We start from the raw sequence: 24325 nt of genomic DNA, 5'->3' as shown, positions 1-24325 counted from the left end.
GAAGCAAGATCCTGGGGTTTTGGAGACTTGGAAAGCCCCATGGTGTCCTATAAGCATGGCCCCCTGTGTGTTGTGATTCTCTCTTGCCACACCCTTCTTCCCTGTTCCCTGGGAAAGTTGTGGCCCTTAGACACTGTTAAATGACAGATGGAAGAGAGTCAAGTAGCCAGCAGCAGTGTGTAGCGTTGTGAACAAAACTGGACCAGGAGACAGAGGCTGGCACTGAGAAGCCATCTCTGTACCAACTAGAAGTAAAACCTCGTACAAGTCACTTCCACTTACCTGCCTTCAAGTGTCCCTCAGTAAATATAAGGATTTAAAGACCCATAATTTGTCAATCTTGGTTAAGATTCATAAATCACCTTGAGCACCTAGTAAAACACAGACCTCCAAGTCCCCCTAGTCCTATTGAATAGAATCTTGAAGGATAGGCCCTTGGGAATCCTTATTGTTACCAAATGTCCCAGGTGATATCTATCACCAGGCAGGTTCAGGGAAACTTCTGATTAAATTAAATGAACTCCTGAAATGTTCGGTAACTTAGGTGTGATCCCTATAAAGTGTACTTTCAAAACAAAACAAAACAAAAATCCAAGTTACACCATCAAAAGGAAATAAATTAGCTAAATTCTAAGCCAGCTCAAAGAAATAAACCTTACAGGAAAGCAACATGTTAATATGTGGAATTTTGTGCAGAGTGTAGCACAGCTGGGACAGCACCTGGTGTGTGGAAGGTGCTCAGTAAATGGTAGCCCTCCAGCCTTCCACTGACTTACATATGACTTTCTGTATCACAGGATGAATCATATGTATGAGGGCAAGGACATCACTTTCCTACAAAATAAAGACAGCTCCACCAGATAACAATAACAGTAGATATTGACCACTAAGAACAACTTATCATATAAGATGCATTTTTTTTTAGTTAAGATAAATGTCCTGAAGAATAGGGAACACCTAGACAAAGCATCCATTATTGTCCCTAAGGACTAGAGACGCTGATCTGGAGGGTTTCCACTGGGGAACTGAGTGCATTCCAGAAATGCTAGTAATACCTGCCGTACCTATTAGGCAATGAGGCACAGGTCTCACAGAAGCGGGTGTTAGGCATGCAGATGAAAGATCATTTCTAGTGATTTTTATCATCTCACCTACTAACCCGTTGAAAAAAGCATAGTAAAGGTGATTATCTCCTCATCTCCTCAGGAAGAAACTTTGCATCTTTGTGAAGTTCTATAATTTCCGAGTTCTCCAGCCTGAAGCTTGTCAGTCTTCCCATTAGGAACCAATTCTATGGTGATCAGTAAAGGTAACTTAATCTGAAATGCTCTTATCAATAACATGACCCCTTTTTGTGGACACTCCGAGGCAGCCAGGGCCCCACACTCCCCTCCATCCCTCCATACACACACACGATTTAGATCACTATTGTGGAAGCGCACAGAATCTCATTCCCAAATCATACCATGTCATATAGGAAGTTTGTGAACCAGTACATTCTGTAGCCAAGGCCACTTATGTGCTGCAACCTTTTGGCTCCAATCACTCTGTCCCTCACCACGGAGCTGCCGATGGATGCAGACAGGATGGAGAATCCCAGCACGATGCAGAGGGCCACTCCACACTGACGGATGCTCTCCAGGCTGCGGGCAGAACACAGCAGCTCTCAGGCACCAGAAGAAGAACACAAGCCTTCTTTGCTAATAACAATCAGCAATGATGACAGCAGTGAAAACTGCTAATTAAAAATTCATAATCAGCCAGGCATGTTGACTAAGGGCATGGATTCCCTCATTAAGTCCCCTCAGCCACCTTTTGAGACATGGATGACTAAGCTCAGTTTACAGAAGACATAACTGAGGAGCACAGTTTGAGGGCATTTCAGAGCTTTCTTGTGTCAAAATCTGCTCTTCACCATTGAGCCTGACTCCCAATTAAGATGAAAGATATCCTCTGAGCAGCATCCGGGTAAGCTGTGACCTTTTCCCACACGGGGACTGCTTTGCAATGCAGTAGCATCTGCCAGAGAGGAGCCTTCACTACAGCTCCACACTGTACTACTGGCCCATCTCTGAATTTAGTCACATGAAATGCCAAAGAGATTTTGCAATAGATTGAGGTGCTTTGTAATAATTAATATACACTGTACATTTTCTTAGTAATGGTTTTACCTGGAGCACTACTACTTTCACTCAAGTCAATTGTTGCCTCCTCTCAACCCCTCCCTTCTTTAGGAACAATCAGACCACAGATGGTCTTTCAGGAGGCCGACACGATGGAACTCCTCAGCACAAGTCATCTGCTGTGCCATGCCTTCTGCTCCATTGTGTCGCACTCTACAACAGATGTCAGCTAGCCTACTCTTGGAATTCTGGAAGGTGTCAGACACTGTTAAAGCTAGAATCCTGAAAATCATTATGGGAATGTGAGGACAAACTGCAACCCAACCCATGCTTCCTGCCGGTTCCTGCCAGATTAACAACTTGAGCAGAGAATGCCCATTAAGCAGATTTGCATTCTCCAACTTAATTTGGTAGGTATTTTAAATTATTTTAAAGTATTTTTAAATACCTATTTTTACTATTGACTTTTAATTAACAGTTTGTCAACCATATCACAGAGAAGGGAGATGGGGGAGAAAGAGAGAAGACAGGTGGAAGTGTGCTACCCTTTACAAAGACAGTGAGAACTGGCACAGAATTCTGTACCTGAAGAGCTCTGGCCTTATCCCCGCCCATGTCTCCATCTGGATCTTGAGGAAAATCTTGCATGAGAAATATTCAAGGAGGCATTACTATGTTGACCTACATGAATACAATGTTTATGATTTTAACCCCAAAAACTCTTTGGAAGGCAGCCACATAAGCTTCTGGTAAATCATTCCCTTAGAATAATTTCTGCTTAGAAGTACAGTTGCATGACATAATCATCTGTTTTAAGCTCAGTCAATGCACTGCCTCTCTTAATAGTCATTTTTCTCACACTTTGCAAAGAAATGCTCAAGTCCTGTGGGCATTTCTTACTAACTCTATAAGCCATCTCTTGGGGCAAATACAAAAGAGAGACCAAAGTCATCCCTAAGTAACCCACAGATTTTCTTCCATAGTCAGAGTGACACACCCCTCAGCATTCCGTCAACTCACATCCTGTCCTCATTCAGCAAGGCCCCTCCATATGGGTGGCTGTAGAGTGTTATTCCTGTGAAAGACAAATTGAAAAGTAAGCCTTCAGCCTGCTCATGGTAAATCGCGGCTCATCTACAGGCTACGCAGATTCCCTGTGCCATCACGATGTATCCTGCTTGCTTTGCCCATGCCCCGGCCGATTAGCAGAAAAGAATGGCAAATGGCACTGTGAAATTCAGCAAATATGTGCTGGGATTTCTGTCACTGATGTTGTTGTCAAACATAACCAGTATGACTTGTTCATGCTTTACATGACAGGCACTGTGTTTACAGGTTCTCACATTTTATTGTCTAATCCTCATAAGTATCCCATAGCCTATGTTTGCAGAGAGGAAACTCACTCAGGCTAAGTAACAATATGCAAATAAGACTATTTCATATGTATCAGATCAATATTCACTTCTAGATGAAGCCAGGTCTAGATAGATAGAAAACTGAACTGTTCCATTGAACCAATTTTGGTTTAGGAGTTGTTTGTTTTGTTTCTCTTTGCTTGCTTTCTTGGGCTTGTGCATGTGTGTGATGCCAGCAGCTAAAATGAAGAAATTGCCATCAGCTTATCAATTAAAAGGATTTTATTATAAGAGCTGTTTATAATATCACCGAGTGGGATAGTGCTTCCCTAGAGAATTCTAGTCAATATTGTGTTAAGAAGAATTCCATAAATAAAATCGGTTCGTGTTTTATCTTGGACATTGTGGACTGTGAGAGTAATCAGGTTTCCTTTTCCTAATTGGTTGTGTCAGTGATTGGAGTCAAATGTGTGGCTTGTATGTGGAGGCCATTACCAAAGGCACAAATCCTTGCTCCATTTCATTTTGCCAGTCCTAGATTTTGCTTATTTTTCTTTTGGCTCACCTTTAATTTACCTTATCATCTGTATTTTAATTTAGCCTACCACCTGCATTTTAATTTATCTTATCATTGGTATTTTGCATTGCCTTATGAGAGCATATTAAATTCTTACTGAAACATCATGGGGTATAAGTAAACATACATAAAAGGTACAGAGTTGGAACAGGCTACAGTGCTCCAAAATTCCAACAGTTTTGCCACCAAGCATCAGGACTTCTCTCCCTTTGCCACCTGCTCTTCTCCCCAGCTATGCCAGCCTTTTTTTCCTTCCACTGGGGACTCAGCTACACACTAAGGCAAGTTCTGGCTCATAGAAGCAACAACAGTAGGAGCTATTGGTTCAGCAAATCCACTGTACAGTTTTCCAGAATAATTTTTTTGATTATAAATTAATACTGCCCAGATATTCCGGTCCAGGCTCGCAGTGTGTGTGCCTGACACCTGCTGCATCGTCTGCTGGATCCTGGACTTACCACATTCATCATGAACTGAATTATGGTCTTGAACCCTCACCTGTCTGGACCAGTAACACCCACCAGTCTTTCTCCTATGTGTCTTTCTTTCACCAAGCTTGACTTCTAGCCTACTTCTCATGGGGCCTGCCAGTCCTATCCTTCCTAGCTAAAGTGTTGACTCACAGGCAGCTTCTCACTTCCTGTGCAGCCCAATGTCAACCAACCTTGTCAGGGGGTTGGAAAAAGTCAAGTGACATTAGATAGTGTTTATAAAGTATCAGATCCTGCCAAAGTATGGCCCGTGCCCCACTGGTGCTGTGGATGGTGGGAGTATATTTGCAATGTTGTGTGCTCTTCCAGATTCTACAAAAGAATGAGAACATTCTAGATTAAGAGGATCCCAAGAAATGTGGTTAGCTAAGTACATGTCTTGGAATTACATTATTTGAGGAACACAGTAGAATACTGAAATTGTTTAACCTAAATACACACACACACATACACACACACACACACACTCTGGGGCAAATATCCCCATCATCTTCCCAGTCACCCAGGCTCAGAAAACACTAAGTCCTCCCATCTCCCTGCTCTTCTTAACCCCACACGTCCAAGAAGTTGCCGAGTCCTGTTACTTTCACCTGAACTCCATCCTCGCTGTGCCAGGCCTCACTCACAAACATGTGCATGCCTGCTCAGCTCGCTTCTCCACACACTCATGAATCCCCTCACCCAGAAAGTCTAGAGAACTTCCAGAAAGAAATAGAAAAATATAGAGCCCATATTCTTTACCTAGACACAGATCTCCTTTAAAGTCAAATCCAATCTTTGTATTCTCCCACTGCTCCCATTTGAAAAGCTGGATTGTTATCATTTCCCCAAACTCTATGGCTGCAGGCATGCGTCGTCATTTCCTTATGCTTCCTGTCCAACCCTGCTGACACCCAACTCCTGCCTCATGTCTGTCCAACGCTGAATTAAATTTCCTTTGTTTTCAATTATTATTGCTTTCCTTTTGTTTGTTTTGTTTCCAGCTTTATTCAAGTATAATTGATAAATAAAAATTGCATACATTTAAGGTGTACAATGTAATGTTTTGATATATGTATACATTACAAAATTATTATCACAATTTTTATCCTGCTGATGGGAATGTAAATTAGTACAGCCATTACAGAAAACAGTATGGGGTGTCTCAAAAAATTAAAAATAGGTCTACCATATGCTCTAGCAAACCCACTTCTGGATATATGTCAAAAAATAAAGTAAAATAAAATACTATCTTGAAGGGATATCTGCAGGCCCATGTTCATTGCAGCATTATTCACAATAGCCAAGATATGAAAATAACCTGTGTCCCTTGATAAATGAATGGATACAGAAAATATAAGATAGACAGATATTCATGCACATAATGGAACATTACTCAGCTTCAAAAGAGAAGGAAATTCTGTCTTTGAGACAACATGAATGAACATGAAGGACATTATGTTAAGTGAAATAAGCCAGTCAAAGGAAGACAAACACTGCAAAATCTCATTTATATGTAGAACTTTTAAAAATCAAATTCACAGAAAGGGAGAGCAGAAGGCTGTCACCAGGGGCCAGGGGAAAGAGGCAATGGGGAGATGTTAGTCAAAGGATACAAAATTCCAGACATAAGATAAAGGCTGGGCATGGTAGCTCACACCTGTAATCTCAGTCCTTTGGGAGGCCAAGGAAGGAAGATTGCTTAAGCCCAGGAGTTTGAGGCCAGCCTGGACAACATGGAGATACCCCATTTCTACCAAACAAATTGTTTTACTTATCAGGGCATGGTGGCATGCAATTGTCGTCCCAGCTACTTGAAAGGCTGAGGTGGGAGGACTGCTTGAGCCCAGGAGTTTGAGGCTGCAGTAAACCATGACTGGACCACTGCATTCCAGCCTGGCCAACAGAGTGAGACCTCATCTCTCTCAATAAATAAATACACACATAAGTAAATACATAAATAAGTTCTGGAAACCAGATGTATAGCATGGCAACTATAGTTAATAACGTTTTGCATACTAAAACATTTGCTGAGAAATTAGATCTTAGTTATCCTCACCGTGCACAAAAAGAGGATTAATTAAATTTTCAGGAGTATGAAAATTTAAAGGAGGTAAATGAAAGGTAAAAAGGAGGAGAGGAAAATCTCAAACGCTAAGTCCTTTCATACTTGTGAGCAGAAAGAAAGGGTTAGTAGCCAGAAATACACAAAAATTAGCCTGTAGCCATGTACTGTATGCTGTTTAGGACATTAGACTGTTTGTATAAATTCTGATAGAGCAACTATGTCACATCAGAAATACTATGCCTGTTTACAGAAGCAGTATCTGAAGCACAAATATTTAGGAAATCTTCCTATAGACTAACAGCTGTGACACAGCTGAGATTCAGACCTTGGTCTGCAGACACCACAATCATTTTCCTGCCAGCATATCATACATCTTTCTTCAGCACACATGTCTGGTTTTCCGAAGACTATAGCCATACAGTGGGAAAGATACAAGGCTGGAGGCTGAAGGCCTCTGTTCTGTTCATTCTGCAGTGAAAAGCTGCCAAAAGAACACTGCTGTTTCTGTGGGGAGCTCAATAATAAAATGTTAAAATACCAAGGTTGGATCTTTATTTGATCAAGTGGCATAAATACTTTTCCTTACCTTAAACCATGACAGTCATTGCTGAAAGATTAAAAACAGTGCTCTCATATTTGCTTTCTGTATCCTAGTTCCTCTGTTATGAATTTATTGCCCTTCATTTTAGCACATTTACTGGATTTGTGTCATTCTTTTAGGGTTTTAATCTAGGAGGCGAGAGTACATCTGGTCTCCCATCTCGCTGGTGAAATGATTGACTGCTCCTGTAGTTAGTAATTCCCCAATGTGCCAGATCTTCTACTGGATGTTTTCATAATATATTTTCTCATTCAGTAATCTGATGGTGAAATTGTGTTAAGGAAGCTAGTATACTATGCACAGTTCTTTGTAAGTCAGCTTCAGCATTTTAGAACGGTAAATTATTATAGGAAAATGAAATCCCATGAAGTGGTCTAGCTTGGACAGGCCCTTGTGTTCCAGAAGCAGAAACAGAATCAGAGGAATGTAGTGACTTTTCCTGGAGTCTGGAACTTGCTCCTGACACAGGCAGAACCCACGTGTCTGGAGTCCCAGGTCTGTGCCTCTTTCTTCAAATCACCTACTAACATACAGAGCACTGATAATCCTGCCTGTACAATGAGCCGCAATGGATCCCAATGACAGCATAACATAGAAATGAAAACCTCAACTATGACAGCAGAAAAGAGCAGCTGATAAATTTCACATAAAGAACTTCAGGAGAGAGCCCACTGATGGCAGCCATCCTGCCTTCTCTTCCAATTTTTTGCACATAGCTATAATCCTCCATGACCTCGGTCTCTGCCTAGGTCTCAGAAGTAAAAAACCACTGGTGCAAATACCAGAATCCCCCAAACTACAGTGGCTGCCTCTCCCTTCCTAGGTCCCTTACTCATAAATAATTCAGAGGGGCCACAGATTTTCAATTTGGCACTGGCTTTAGAGTCCTATAATTTACATGATTGTCACAGAGTAAATATTTAAAGACACTCTGTTGAAGAACACAGTGATCTACAGTTCCTCTCAGAGGGCCCCTCTAGGGAATCCTCATGGCCTTGGAATGGGGCCTTTCTGCTCAGTACTCAGAGCTCCTGGACAATTCCTAAGCACTTTGGGCTTAACATTCCCATGTTTTCACTCTGAAATTAAAAAGTATCTTTCAAAGCTAAACCACAGAGAATGAGTGGGCCTTAGACCACAGTGTTTAGGAAAATAATGTCATCAAGTAAGTAGAGAAAACCCTGGACCTGCTGTCAGTCTTGAGTTCACTCCCCACCTCCCTCCACTGGACATTGACCACCACCTTCTATAAGGCAACAGCCTGCCCCTGTCAGGCCAAAGGTTAAAGAATCTTCTGACTTTGGTATGATTTTGGTGGTGAAAACCAGGGCACTGGACAGTAATTGAGCTTCACCAAGGGCCAAATAGAGATTTGATTCCTCTTCCTTCACAGAACTGAGAATTCATTCAACATGCATCTTTTCTCTGCCCATTATGCCATAGCAGTTTGATGGGAGGGACAAGTAGGCCCTCCCTGGGAAAGCACAGTGTGGTGGGGGTACTACAGCCTACTCACAGGACTATGTCCTGTATAAAGTCACCTAGGATGTTGTGTGCACCAGGGTGGGAGGAAGTTGAGGAGCTTTCTAAGGAAGGGTAGATTCCAGATGCACAGGATACCTCAGCATAGGGCTGGAGTGCAAGGAAAGTGCAATCCTGCAAGGCTGCCCTGGAGCTTCAGTGGGAAGACTGGAGGGGTGGCAGAGAGGTGCAGGGTGAAACCCATGTAATGTTTTGGTTTAGGAACACTGGGAGAACTTTTCATTTTTATATTGCGATTTAGCTTGTCAATCACTACATTAGATGTTTTTAGAATCATAGTCATTCTTTGAAAGCAGCTGTATAGAATTAAACATATATAAAAATCAAGCTTGGTGTAAACCCAGGAGGCGGAGCTTGCAGTGAGCTGAGATCCGGCCACTGCACTCCAGCCTGGGCGACAGAGTGAGACTCCGTCTCAAAAAAAAAAAAAAAAAAAAAAAAAAAAAAAAAAAAAAAAAAAAAATCCAGCTAATACATCTTTAAATTGGTGCTAAAAAGATTTTACTCTTATTTTTCCAAAAGGAAGACAGACTTGGAGTTATGTAAATAAGTAACAGGTACTTTCTCAAAAATAAGAGTAATGAATAAAGAAAGAACAAACAAGACACAGGTGGAAGCTTACTCTCCTACTTAAGGATCCTTGGTTGTCCTAGATCCCTGAGCAAAAAGCAGCAGGTAGGAGCAACTGCAACTGCATGGGCTCACCCTCACACTACCCTGCACCTTCCCATGATACCCCTTGTTCTTTAAAATGTTAAAATGTTAGAAAGCAGAGCTCTCTTCATGGATCCAAAGAAAGAGAGGATAGCTATGCCCTGTCTCATAAAGAGGAATCCCACCAGACGTGATGGAGCCTACTGTAAAGGAAGTGTAACCAAGGGTTGGTGAGTGGGTGCAGGTAAGGAAACTGAGGCATAAGCATACTCTACTAACTTATCTGAGGTCAAGCATAATTGGTGCCAGAGTGAGAACTATAACCCTGATTTTCTGGATACCAGTCTAATCAATTTCCTATGAGACTAGGAAAATCATTTATAGTCTTTGATATCCTTGCTATAAAAAACACGTTATTGCAATGGACAATCTCTGTAATTGGGTTGTTGATTTCATTGTATGTTGAGCACTCAGTACTCTAGTTAGATAACAATTGTACTGTAATAGAATCTTGAGACAATGATGTTGGTAAAAGGTACAAAGTTCCTAAGTAAAAGGGGCATAGTTTCAACACCAGAATTGAGTAGAAGAAGTTCACTCAAGTCTTTACGACATTACTTCACAAGTTTTCAGAAATGACGTTTCAAAATGTACATGTTGAGTACACTTGAATAATTTTTCTTTGTTTGCTTGTTCTTATCATTTATATTCTGGCTTTTCTTTCCAGGAATTGGCCCACAGTAATGTATGAATGTACAAAATTAGTTTTCTCATTTAGTGTTCTCATTATGGCTACATCTGTTATGGTTTCCAGACTCTGTTTATTTGTCTTTGGTAAAAATGCACATCTGTGTTTTTGTTGAATATCCATTATGATAGCAAGATACTTAACATGTCTCCAATTCAAGTACTCACTTTTGGGTTCATTACTCCTATAAAATGTATGTCTTTAGAAGTATCAATGCCCAGATGTCTGTAAGCATCTACATCAAAAGGAAAAAATTTGTCTTACCATCAGTATATGTGGAAAGTTTATGTTGTTTTAATTGATTCACTATGAGATATCACTGAAATATGGAAGGGTAAAAAGTTAATTCAATCTAACAAACTATTAAAAGAAATATATGAGCTCTTCTGACTACATGGCATTTTGATGACTTTCTCTCTCTCTTCCTCATCAATCTATCCTGAAAAAAATGTATTTTTCTCAACACTAAGATTAATTATTACTCTTATGAGTAATAGATTGCAATTGTAGAAGGGTTTTAAATTTTAAAATAGGGTGAAGAATAAAATTAAAATAACTTATAATTCTATCCAAAACCAATCAGAAGTAATCACTGTTTGCATTTGGATCTTAATTATTTCTGTTGAGAATTTTCTCTACATGTAACGATTATTATTAAGTTTTATATTACATATCTTCAGTTTAATGAATAATTCTTGATCTTCCATTAATTTTTTACCACACGCATACAAACCTTTGCATAATCTATGTCCTTCACTACAACCGGTGCTCACCCAAGTTCTTTTCTTCCTTGTGTGCATTCAATATTTTTCATGATCTTCATTTCAGTTAATATCTCAAGTAGCTATCTCCTGGCATTCTTTTTAATGAACAATATGTCTACAATATATTTTTGAGCCATATTCCACATAAGCATATCTCTGTGGCCCATGTGCTTTATAGGAAACATCTTCACTAGGTGCAGAATGTGGGGAGTATAGCTTTTTCTTTCCATATTCCATAGGTGCTATTCTATTATTCTTGCCTTTGAGGTTGTGGTTAATATGCCAGAGATATTCCCTCTAGATGGAGCAGCCCCAGTTCTGCCAGGTCCTCATTTTTCCAATGAAAAACTGCTGGACATAACACAACAAATAGAAATAGGAAGATTCTGGGATGCAAACAAGATGGTGGTGCCCTGAGATGCAAACAAGATGGTGGTGTTGTATTGTCAACAATACAACAATAATACCCTGGCTTCCTGAACAAGGCATTGCTCAAGTCTCCAAATTGAAACTCAACAAGTACAAATAAGAAAGACTCCCACAAATAAAAAAACCAAAGGACCCAGAAAAGAGTAGTCTAACAAAAGAACTACTCTTTAGCAATATCTGCCTTACTCTAGGCAAACACCACCAGCAAAACTGTTCCCACCCTCTCAGGTTTCAGCAGGGCCCTTTGGGTAGTGAATCTTCCACTCCCCACCTGACAGAGACAAGGGGCACAATGGTTTCCTCGCTGGGATCCTGAGGCAAGTTGAGTCTCCATCCCTACCTGGTAGCAATGAGACTTCACAAAGCAGAGTGAGACAGGGCTAGCTGCCACTCTACTTCTCATGTCACGAGGGACCAGTGAAGAACTGAGCCTCCACATCTACCTGGCAGCAACGAGACTGAACCCGGAAGCGCAGAATACGGCTACTCAGTACCCTGGTTCCACCACTGCCCCGACCCCAGTGTCAGCAGGGCCCAGAGGGATGCCAAGCATCCATTTCCATCTGGCTTTGATCAGATGAGACTAAAGAATACTTTCAAAGTGAGCTAGCTGGTACTTCACTAACTGTCTCCAGCATCATCAGGGCCCAGTGGGGAGCAGAATCTACTTCTCGCTCACTTAGAGGCAATGAGACAGCATGAGTCAGTGCCTCATTTACCATAAATGTGTCAGTGAGGCTGGTGGGCAATCTGATCCCACTCATCTGCACAAAAGCAGTGTAAGTCAGTTTTCTACCTTTGCCTAGTCAGGGTGGTGTCATCGGGCCCACAGGGGATCAAAACATACACATCTAGGTGGCTCTCATATGATTCCTCAACAGAAGGATTGCCTGCTAGGAAAAGGGATCCAGAGTCACATACTACAGTTTCCAAAATGTCTAGGATACAACTGAAAATAATCCTTCACAACAAGAGCCAGAATATTACCAGTTGAGAAAGATAATAAACAGATGGTAATGTCAAAACGAACTGAATGTCGGAATTATCTGACAATGTGTATCATAAAGATGCTTCAAAAAGTAATGCTGAATTTTCCTTAAATATGAAAAACAAATTAAAATCTCACTAGAAAATATAAATGATTAAAAAACAAATGAAAATTCTAAAACTAAAATATACAATGACAGAAATTAAAAACCCACTGGATATGCTCCACAGTTGAGTGCAGCTAAACAAATAGAGACTCCATGGACTCGAGTTGAAAACATAAAACTTATCTAATTTAAATAACATAGAGAAATAAACTTTTTTAAAAATGAGACTCAGGAAAGAGACCTGTGGAAAAACAATACAAGAGCTAATAATCTCATTACCCGATCTCAGAGAAAAAGGAAAAAGTGAGTGGGGCTGAAAAAGTGTTCAAAGATGTAACAGCTGAAAACTTCCCAAGTTTGGCAAAATAAAAATAAATAAAAAATAAATAAACCTAAAAATCCAAGAGCTAAGTAAATCCCAAATAGGATAAAACCAAAGAAAGCCACACCAAGATACATTATAATTAAATTTCTAGAAACTAATAAGTCAACAACAAAAAAAATTCTTTAAAGCAGTCACAAAGAGAGAGGGAAGAAAATACCAACTAGAGTAATAGTTGGATTTCTAATTTGAAACCATGGAGGCCAAAAGGAGGCAGCACATTTTTTAAGTGCTAAGCTTTTCTTTAATTGTCAACCATGAATTCTATATTCAGTGAAAATACTTTCAAGAATCAAGGTGAAATAAACATTATATCCATTGAAAAAAACAAGCAAATTTGTCATTAGCAAATCTACTCTTAAAGAATAGCAAAAGAAGTTACTTAAACACAAAGGAAATCATAACAGGAAAAGGCTTAGAACTTCCAAAAGGAAAGATGAACATCAAGATGTATTAAAAATAGCAGCATACATAATAGACTATCATTCATCTCATGAGTTTCCTAAGTCACATTTGGTGACTTAACTAAGAATTAGAACACCATCTGATATGGTGCTCGATGTATAGGAAATACTTAAGACAATAATATTTTAAAGGTAAACAGGGTAAAAGGACCTAAATTGAAGTAAACTTTCTACATGTCACCCAAGATAGTAAATAACAATATCAGTAGACTGTGATAAGTCATACATATGTATTTTAACACCTAGAAGAACCACTAAGAAAACTAAAACAATGTATATACTTAAAAATACTATAAATAAACCATGATAGAATCCTGAAAAAAAAATGCTCAAGTAACTCATGGAAAGCAAGAGAAACAGGAAACATAAAACAAATGATGGTGTCAAACTTACACCCAAATATATTAGCAATTACCTTAAATGTAAATGATTCCCAAACACCAATTAAAAGGCAGAGATAGGAAGCTCAGTTTAAAAAATATGACCCAACAATATACGCTCTACACAAAACTCACTTTACGCAATGAGATAGGTTGGAAAAAAAAAATGGAAAAGATATAGCATGTAAACATTAATCAAAAGAATAAGAGAAGGAGCAACTACGTTAATATCAGATAAAATAGATCTCACAGCAACTACATTTACTAGTGACAAAGAGGAACACTACATATATGCAAAGGATTAATCTACCAGGAAAATATAATCATCCCAAATGATAAAAGGCTCAATCCACCAGAAATATGTGACTATGCCATATGTCTGTGAGGTACCAATGTGAGGTACACATTTGACGTGCACCTCAGAGCTTCAAAATACATAAAGCAAAAACTGATGGAACTGAACAAAGAAACAAAGCCACAATTTGGAGACTTTACTACTCCCCTCTCAGTAAATGATATGTGTCAGTGATGATCTTCAGTGAAGATTCAGTAATCTTCAATGACCAGGGAAGATATGGAAGAACAAAACCACATAATCAACCAACAGAATCTAATTGACATATAATATACATTTCTAACAACGAGTAGAATACTTTTTTCTTAATCACCCATGGAAGCTTCAAGATAAACAATATCCTGACCATAAAATGAACTTCAACCAATTTAAAATAATTGAAATAATGCAGAGTATGGTCACTGACCATGATGAATCAAACCAGAAATCAGTAACAGAAAGACCACAGGAAAATCTCAAAAACTTAGAATTTAAACAACATGTGTCTAAACAATCCCTGAGTCAAAGATGAAGTCTCAAAGGAAATTATAAAAAATGTCAGAGGCCAGTCTTATTTTCATTCCTTTGAAACTAATGTGCTTTGACTCATTGCTTTGTAAAAACTTTTTTCTTTATCCCTGAACTTTAGAAAATTCACCAAATTTGTCCATCAATCATTGCTCCTGCCATAATACCTAATTCACAAATTTTGGTAGAATCATGACAAACTCTTCCAATCCATTGGTACAGAATCATTTTGTTGTTTGATTTTGTGTTTGATTCATTTTCTTCTTACATCATTGTTTCTTTCTTTGTGATTCATCTGCTTTTTTTCTATACCTGACTCCTCTAGCTTTTCCCCTCTGATCAGTTTTACTGTGCCACCTTTTCCCTGTGTGCTCTTAGAGAATACTGCATGTTTGGTCTTTAAGTCAATAATTCTAAGTGAAGGAGAGAGGTTTGTAATCAATTAATAATGTTATTCACTGCATCCAACGAAAATTCATATTTCTGTCTTCGTCTAAGCTAGCTCCTTTTTTGTAACACACTGCAGCTCCACCTGGCATTTTCTTATCTTTTATCCTCCCTTTCATAGAGTTCACACATTTTCCTCTATTTATGCAGATATAAACACACCATGAGATGCTCCCCATGAAAACACCCTCTCAATATATGCAATGTCTTCCTCTCTGTGGTTGGGGGATCAGTCCTTGTTCCACGCTGGGTTTGATAACTGGCTTTGCTGTCCTTTTGTTTCTTACTCCTTCTTGATTCCAGCAAGGGCAAGCTAGTACTGATGCTTTTCATTGCTCAGAATCCTCCCTTACCAGGGTGCCCCTTTACCTTCACTTGGGTACCACCAGATCTTCTCTCTCAATATCTCCAAAGCTCTCAAGGGCATGTTGAAGGTTATGGATGCCAGCCAGTTTCCAACAGCCAATGCTGTTCATTCAGTAGGTCTATTACAGATCAGAGATTTTCCCCTGTTCTCATGCTCATACTCTCTTGTTATGATTTGGAGATTTTAGCAGGTTTCTCACTTCATCAAAAGCAAAGCAGGAAAAACTACCATGCATGTCATTCACTGCTCCCAGGTTCATTTCATCTCTGTCCCATCATCCTAGCATGCAACATGCACCACCCTTCTCCTTCCCCACTGGGGTTTGCAGCATACTAATGAGTTGTGGCCCTCCAGGGGATTACAAAAGAGATATATAAATGTGGAGAAAAGAAAGACAAGAGCTCTTTCTTATTTTAATACAGAACAGTCCTCCCCTGACACCCAGTAGCCAGGTATCTATCAGGTTCCTTCCTAGCAGTGAGAAGGTGAGTGTGGATATCTCTAAACTGGCTACTAACTTATACTTCTGTCTGTTTTCCCACTTCAATGGTCAAAATATGGATCAGCTGGGAAGTTTATCAGTTTAACCCAGTGGTTCTCAGACTTGGTTACAATTAGAATCACCCAAAAACATTTAAAATGCCTGCTGTTAAAGACTTACTCCAAATCAACCAAATCAGAATCTTTTTGGGTTAGCGACAGAAATCAGTATTTTTTAAACGCTTAAGTGATTCCAATGAGTAGACAGTTTAATGGCCACGGATCTAGCTTGTTCATGACATTGCTGAGGTTAATTCCTCTCACACGGTGGCACGTCATTACTAGCACTCCAAGGTTTGGATGAAATTTCAATAAGTAGTTGAAGAAGTTTAACCTTTACAATTGCTATCATCACCACCCACAACCACCCCCAATAACACAAAATAAAATAATACCTATCCCCTTTCATTATTACTCTATCAGAGGAAGATACCTTCTTATTTACTTAAGCACTATCTATTTAATCTTCTGTTTTCACTTATTCTGTTAATCTTATTAAAAGAAATTTCCTCTTAGGTTCATTATGTCTTATTTAACATTTTAATTTAATAAAATTATGCCAACTTAAAAGGTCCTAGTAATGAAAGAAGCAAGTATGTATTTTACTGCGTATTTATCTTTATTTTAGAAGGTAATTATCATAATGTAATGTACTATAGTAACCCTAAAATGTAGTGCAAAAGCAAATTCACTTAAATGACATATTTATTAAATACCTATGAATAAAGACTTTAGAAAACACAAACATCAGTAGTATAAACACCTTCCAAGAAGTGTTTACATTCTTATTAACAAAGGAATGTAAACAAATAATGATAATGTGAAGTATCAACTGCTCTAATGACTGTCTTAGTCTGTTTTCTTTTGCTATAATAGAATACCTGAGAATGGGTTATTTATTTATTTATTTATTGAGACTGTCACTCATGCTGGAGTACAGTGATGTTAGCTCACTGCAACCTCCATCTCCCGGGTTCAAGCAATTCTCCTGCCTCAGCCTCCCAAGTAGCTGGGATTACAGGTGTCCACCAACACACCCGGCCAATTTTTTTTTTATTTTTAGTAGAGTCAGGGTTTCACCATATTTGCCAGACTGGTTTCGAACTCCTGACTTCAGGTAATACACCTGCCTCAGCCAACCAAAGTTCTGGGGTTACAAGAATAAGCCACCATGAGACTGGGTAATTTATAAAGGAAAAATGTTGTTTTTCACAGTCTGGAGTCTGGGAACTCCAAGGGCATGGCACCAACAATAAGTAGCCCACTCCTGAGACACCGGCATTAATTTATTCATGACAGTGGAGCCCTCATGACCCAAGCACCTCCCAAAGGCCCGTCCTCCCAACACTGTTACACTGGGGACCAAGTTTCCAACACACTGACTTTTGGGAGACACATTTAAATTACAGCAATAATCTAACACAGTGTCTGGGAAATATCTGTCATTATATGAATGCTTGCTAAAAATAAATATATGGATGAATTTCATAAGCAAATAACTGTGGGAGAAGAAAGAGAAGCCACTAATTCATCCTGCAAGGATGGTGAGTATTCCAACAGAGGTGATGTCTGAGATGGGCCTAGAAAGTTGAGCAGGAATGCTTAAGGTGATGCAGGAGAAGACAGGCAGTCTCAGCAGAGGCAATGCAGCTACCAGGCTCACAGGGACGGCAGGGCAGTGATGCAAAGGCCAGCCACACAGAGGGGAAAGTGAGGGGCCATAAGGGAGAGACGCGGCTGAGATGATAGGTCAGGAGCAGCTAGCACATGCCCATTTAGAAGTGTGATCTTTATCATGAACACACATGTGAGGCATTAAAAGTCTTGAATATTGGGCAAGAAGGACGAGGTTTACAATTTTAGAAATACTTTTCCCAGAGAAATATCAACATCTTGATTGTGCCTTTATTGCTGAATCAATATAAGTGGAATCTTGACAAAAACGCTTTCAGAAGAGTGCAACCAGAATAGGAAGATGCGCAGACATAGACTATCATCAAAAAGTACACAAGGTCATCTGCAGTGGGCACATAGAATTGGATTTGTGTTTTGTTTTTGTATTTTTAGTATTTCACCCCAGTTGGACATTGCTGGGAAAAGTTAAAAGAAAGTGAGTGGGCAAGTCATGTAAATATAAGGGAGAGAAAATTCCAGAAATGGGAACTGTGATGTGAAATGGGAGAACAGGTGGCATACTTAGGAGAAAGCAAGGAGTCAGGTGTGGCTAGAGTTGAAATTTCAGCAAGGTTGCGATTAAGTGGTTTGAGATGAAGCAGGAGAGGCTGCAGGGCCCAGACCAGGGAGGACCTGCAGGTCATAGGTAGGAACTGTTTCTTTCTTTCAAGAGATATAGGAAGCCAGAGGGGATGCTGTAATCTGACAGACACATTCCATGGGTGATGGTGGGCACTTACGCAGAGATGAGACTTTTGGGGTAGGGAGCAAGGGTGGCCCCAGGGAGCCACAAAACAAGCTGGTGAAAGCGTCCAGGTAGGAGTGCATGGACCATGGGCCAGGTGAGCAGTAGTAACATACTGAAAATGTGCACATTCAGGATTTCAATGGCAGAAGAGATAAGATTTGCTGATTTACCGTGGAATATGCAGGACAAAACGCAATCAAGATTAGGATTTTGGCCTCAACTGACTTAAATTTCCTTGAGATTCTGAAAAATATTATATGACATGTGACTAAGTTACTAATGTGAGCATAAAGAGGGTAAAAAAGTCTCTGATATGAAAATATATTCCATGCTTTTTTCATCCCTTACATGTACTCCCAAATCCATGCCTTTCCCCCAGGCTCTAGGCTGTACTTGCAAAACCCTCCTCATCATGCAAGGAAGTCTTGGCATCTTTTGCACTCACTAAGTAGAGAACATCCCAACTGCAGTCATACTCATACAGGAGGAAATGATTTACCTTGGAGATTCACTTCTCAAACCACATCTATTTGGTCTAGGCCAGTACCAGCCTTTCGATACTTTAAAAACTGACTCCAGTTGAATCATTATAATATTCAGATTTACAATGAGTTTTAGGTTCAAAATTAGGGGTTCTGAAAAGCTGCAAATTTACTCAACAGAGAGAAAGGGCCAGCCTGGGTTTTAAGAAAATAGCTTCTTATCAAGTGGCCTGCATCAGGATTCAGAAATCTCTAATATCAGAATGTGTACATCTGCTGAAACCTCATCAAAAACCATTGTGATGAGAAGTGTGAAATATTGTCCGTGTAGTACAATGATCCGTGCATTCACTTGTTATAGCCTGAATGTCCCCTGAGCCTGGTGCTGTGGGACTGCTGAGACCAACAGGGAGCAAAACACAACTTCTGCTTTCACGGGATTTATCGAAGCTCCATACTGGGGCAAGGTTTGTTTCACTATAATTATTAAGCTAATAGTTCTAGCTCTGTCCATTTCCCATAGGAACAAGCACACATCAAGGAATGTAATACAATATTTTCTTCAGAGCCCTGCTTGTGGGAGTTCTTTATCAATATTTTGATAATAACTCCCAACACACCCTCCTGTGGGGCTATGTATTGTATATTCCCAATTTATTGCACAAACCTTCCTTTCCCATGATGATGCATCAACAAGTCAAATTAGAATTTATCTGTTTAGTCTCGTTTCGGAAAAAACCTCTCTCTGCTTAATTCCTTCTACTTTAATTTTCCATTTCTGAAACACCATTGAACTAGCCCTCTGGAGGTCACCAGCAAAACCTCTGCATTCTCATTCTTCTGGATGACCCTGAAATATTTCATTTTTCCTGCCCATCTGTGTGAAATTCTGACCCCCACTGGCCTTCGTGCCAAGATCTTCTTACCTCAAGGGATACAGAATGTTGTCCTCTTCCCTCTGTTCTACCCATAGCCCTCTTCTGTTCTGAGCCTGTGTCTGACCCATGCAGGATCTCACTTTACCAACACTTTTATCTATCATTTGTTATTAAGGTTAGAACTTAGGTTACCTATGACTGCTCTACTGAAATTTTCTCTCCAGTTTTCTGAATCCTACCGCACATTTTCATCTATATATGTGAACCAAACTAGCATCTCTGATCCTGCACAAATCACCTCACCCCTTCCTTGAAAACATATCTTCTCCCTGACATTTCTTATAATGTCATCAGTACTGAACTTTAAAATGCTCAGGTTTATATTTTAGCCTTTCTTAAAATCTTGTTTATTCCCATCCCTAGTGCCTCAATCTTTTCTCCCATCTGTCTGAAATTTATCATTTCTTTTTCCTCTGGATTCATCCTGGCCTTAACCTCAAAATTGTAAGCAGTATCCTTCCAATAGGTCATTAAATTGCCACCAGTCTTCTTCCTTTAATCAGCGGCTTCCAGATCATTCTTCCTAACGTATTACTTATATGATGTCATTCTCATTGTCACATATTGGTAAAGCCTGTCTATTACTTACCAAACTCCATACTCTTCATCATGCCAGTCAAAGCCAAGCAGCATTTTATCTTAAACAATCTTTCCGAAGTGATCAACAATTATCCCTCTATGTTCAGCTTTATGATGGGGTCAAACTGGACTCTTCTACAAAAGCTGAACATACACTATGATTGTTATTGCATTGCTAAGACCTGGAATGGCTTTCTGACCTCAGTCAAACTTCTGTTCATTGTTCAAGATCCCATGTTAATGACTTCCCCTCTGTGAACCATGCTGTATTCATGCCCAGCAGAATGACGTCTCGGTTTGATGTCGTAGAAGAGCAAGAGTTTGTCATCAGGTAGAGCTAGAATCCAATCATGGCCCCATTATTACCTTGCTCAGATGTTTTCTGAAAATCAGTTTTCTAATCAGTAAAGTAGGCAAATATTGTCTATCTTACAAAATTGACATAAAAATTAGATTAGACCATGGATGTTAAATATCTAATGAAGTTCTTGATACATTTCAAATATTTTATAAATGTTATTCTGCTGTCCCTACTCTGTATGACTATTATACTATTTTTTTACTTCTCTTAGTCATGTACATTTTTAACTTTTATATTACCTATTATCATTCCAAAATAATTACAGTACCACAAAATAATTAAATTTACTTTGTTAAAAAATTGGTGTAGAAGGAAAAATAAATATGGAAAAATAAAGTACGATTGAAATAAAGTGAGAGTATATTAGAAAAATTGTTTAGTGTTGATGTCTATGTGAATTAATGTTTCAACAAATATATTTTGTCAATAAATTGTGGTGGACATGGTCTGTTGCTTATACTTCTTGTTTCTTTCCTTTCTTTAGAAAAGAAACTAAATTAAATTAACAAATTATAATTTATCCCACCCAAGTGCAATAAATAAACATTTACTTAAACCAATAAGTTAACTCTGGATACCAGAAACGGACCCGTGCCATTTACCAAAATAAGAAAGCAAAGATAATGAATCAATGATCAACATAAATAATTGATGAATTGAGGGCTCAGCATAAATCAAAATGTGATGTTCATCTTCCCAATGATAAGGAGGAGGGACAGTCTGTATTCTCTATCACAGTATTCCATATAATATTGTCTTTAAAATATAAAATTTTTCTTGCTTCTGTAAGATACTAAGTCACAGAATAAAATAATTTTAGGAGAGAACTCTCCAGTCGCATTTTGTTCCCCTCATCCTGCAGATGAGGTTACAGGTTCAAGAAAGTAAAGACATTTAATGACACACAAATAAAGGGAAAGAGAGCCTACAACTTTGTATTGTGTTTAGACATGGATTGGCTGCCAAGTAGAAACTTTCTCATTGCTCCTCACATTTCTATTCAGAACCTTTTCTGCTTCTTTCACTTTTAAAAGCATTCTCTTTTTAAAGTAGTGAATTATAATGCATGAAAAATAACATTACCGTATTGTCGCCAGTCCACAGTAGGGGGTAGGTGCTGCCACAAAATAAGGTTGTTTAGATGATTTAAGTAGGAAGGTAGGGAATGAAAACCCTTCTGATTATACCACACCTAAAAAAAGAAAGATAATTTAATGGCTCTCACAAAATTAGTTCTTAAGTCTGTTTGTCAACTATTCTGGGATATAAAGAACATATGTGTCAATTAACTTCCAAGGCACCTGAGTGCAGGATTCAAAGTAATGTTCCTGCGTGGCTGACAGTGAGCAGTCAATTCCAGTATGCTAATTTTATATTTATCTCAAGCATATAATTTACAGCTAAAAATAGATTAATTTTCCCCAGAACAAATGTGAAAGTTGCTCTATAATTATATTCTTACAAGAAAAAAGGAACCAAAGCCTATCATTTTTTTTCTTTCTCAGTTAGTAAGCTAATGAAATTTGACCTGCAAATTAAAAGTGTGGAAGATGATCAGAAAAAGAATGATTACTTTCAAATTAATAACTGAGCATGGAACATTATTTCTCAGAATAAACTGAACTGAACATGTACTGAGCATGGAGAATAAAGTAGCATGCCTGTCAAGAGAAAGGTGAAAATAAGAGAAAGACAATGTTATTAAAGCTGGAATAAGAAGCATCATAAAAAACACTAATCAAACCATCAGTATCTATATTTCAAAGTATCAGTATTTTAATAAAAATGAAAATATATTATTAATTTGGAAAGCAAGTGAGTATCTTCAAGAACTATGATGACTCCAACTGATGCATTTTGGTCTTAATTCAATTGACTGAACAGCTCATTTCTCTAGAAGAGTCTGCCTTTTGTGACAGATAATCCACTTGGTAGAATTAGAACTGCACCACAGCAAGTTAAGGCTTGGAGGAACCTATTCAAGTTCTCATAGTTTATGCAAACTTTGGACTAGATCTCAAATCCCTTCCAACTTGAGGGCTTCCAATCTATTTTCTTTCCACCCCTTCATGCTATAACTAATTATTTTTTGACCACAGTCTTGTGTGGCAGCTATTGGGCTCGTGGAAACAGTTAAGTAATAAAATATTGATCATATAGTTAAAAAACCAAAAACAGAATAAACAAAAACAAAACCCTAAGACACAAGACAATTGTTCCCCAATTCTTTCTCAAATAGCCTGCCTCTTCAGGCAATTCAGAAAGCAGACCTCATCTTTCACACCACTCGTTTTAAATATTTTCTTAAGTTCCCAGAGAAATCCTTGCCAATCATCTTTTTAAACCCCAAGGGGAAGAAGTGAAACTTGAGACCCACTAACTACAGAACTGTGAGTGTTCAAGGCTATGCCTAAACAGAGTGGGATTTTGTGACCAAAAAGAAAAAGAAAAAGAAAATCTAAAGCAACGTAGACACACAATTCTCCAAAGTAGGGTAAATTCCAAGTTCCTTTGATGGAAAAGTCAAAAGTGAACTGAAGGAGTTTATGTCATATATCAGAGGTGTGTCCACGTCACCCACCCACACAGCTCTGTACTGTCACCCTCTGGGGTCTCTTGCCCATGCCACCCTGCCCCCTCACACACACACACCTGCACAGGCACTAGCCAGATTTCTGGAAATGATAGAAGCTTAAGATTCTGTTGAAGTTATGGGACAGGCTAATCTGGCAGAAAAGCCCACTGCCTGTGGAAAGTGGAACCTCCCACTAGCCCTGTCTGTGACCTCCTTCTCCCCCAAGCCTTGATTCCCTTAACTGCTCAAATGAAGGGAAAAAGATAGAAGACACAATGATAGTCCCTGCCCTGAATTAAGGTTTTTTAATTTTGTTTTGTTTTATTATTTTAATTTTTGTTTTAAAAGTAGAGTGATTAAAAAAAAACTTTAAAATGACACTACACTACAGTACAGAAACAAAAGCAGAGCTTCTTTGACAGAATGGAGCTAGAAAGACAGGAGGCTGCCTGCTCAGCCTCCTTAGCTTCACCCTTTGTAGACTCTGAGACCTCTGTTTGTGTTTTGTTTTTGTTTTTGTTTTTTTGAGACAGAGTTTTGCTCTTGTTGCCCAGGCTGGAGTGCAACGGTGCAATCTCAGCTCACCACAACCTCTGCCTCCCGAGTTCAAGGGATTCTCTTGCCTTAGCCTCCCGAGTAGCTGGGATTACAGGCATGCGTCACCACACCCAGCTAATTTTGTATTCTTAGTAGAGACGGGGTTTCTCCATGTTGGACAGGCTGGTCTCGAACTCCCAACCTCAGGTGATCCGCCCACCTTGGACTCCCAAAGTCCTGAGATTACAGGTGTGAGCCACTGCACCCGGCCAAAACTTCTGTTCATGATTGCATTAAGGGCCCTAGTTCTTCACCATCTCTGTATCCACATGCTTTACTATATGACTTTCATGCCCTCCCAATCTGATGCTGTGCTTGACCATGTGACTTGCTATGGCCAATAGAATGTGGCACAAGCAGAGGTTTGAGAGACACATGTACGTTCCTGAAGGCTCCCTTATGCCTCTGCTATCACTATGGGAGCATGGCCAGACTAATCTGCTGGAGGATCAGATGCAACAGTGGAGCTGAGACCTCCACTGTCATCCCAGCTGAAGCCAATAG

The 24325-nt window shown here is 39.2% G+C and overlaps 1 protein-coding gene across 4 annotated transcripts in view; it reads right to left on the bottom strand.

Annotated features, from left to right (window-relative positions):
- LOC105492357 (ATP binding cassette subfamily A member 13) overlaps positions 1 to 24325 on the bottom strand; it is a 454445-nt gene that overhangs the window by 150632 nt on the left and 279488 nt on the right. For all 4 annotated transcript variants that reach the window (XM_011759379.3, XM_024796198.2, XM_024796197.2 and 1 more), the window contains exons 43-45: positions 21733 to 21841; positions 3144 to 3198; positions 1466 to 1643 (exon numbers count right to left, since the gene is read on the bottom strand). In XM_011759379.3, the coding sequence (XP_011757681.2) occupies positions 1466 to 1643; positions 3144 to 3198; positions 21733 to 21841 (342 nt within the window). The remainder of the gene's footprint in view (positions 1 to 1465; positions 1644 to 3143; positions 3199 to 21732; positions 21842 to 24325) is intronic.

The sequence above is a fragment of the Macaca nemestrina genome, chromosome 4 (genome assembly GCF_043159975.1).
Source record: "Macaca nemestrina isolate mMacNem1 chromosome 4, mMacNem.hap1, whole genome shotgun sequence".
In the NCBI taxonomy this organism is placed as follows: Eukaryota; Metazoa; Chordata; class Mammalia; order Primates; family Cercopithecidae; genus Macaca; species Macaca nemestrina.
This window is presented reverse-complemented; position numbering and strand designations above follow the sequence as displayed.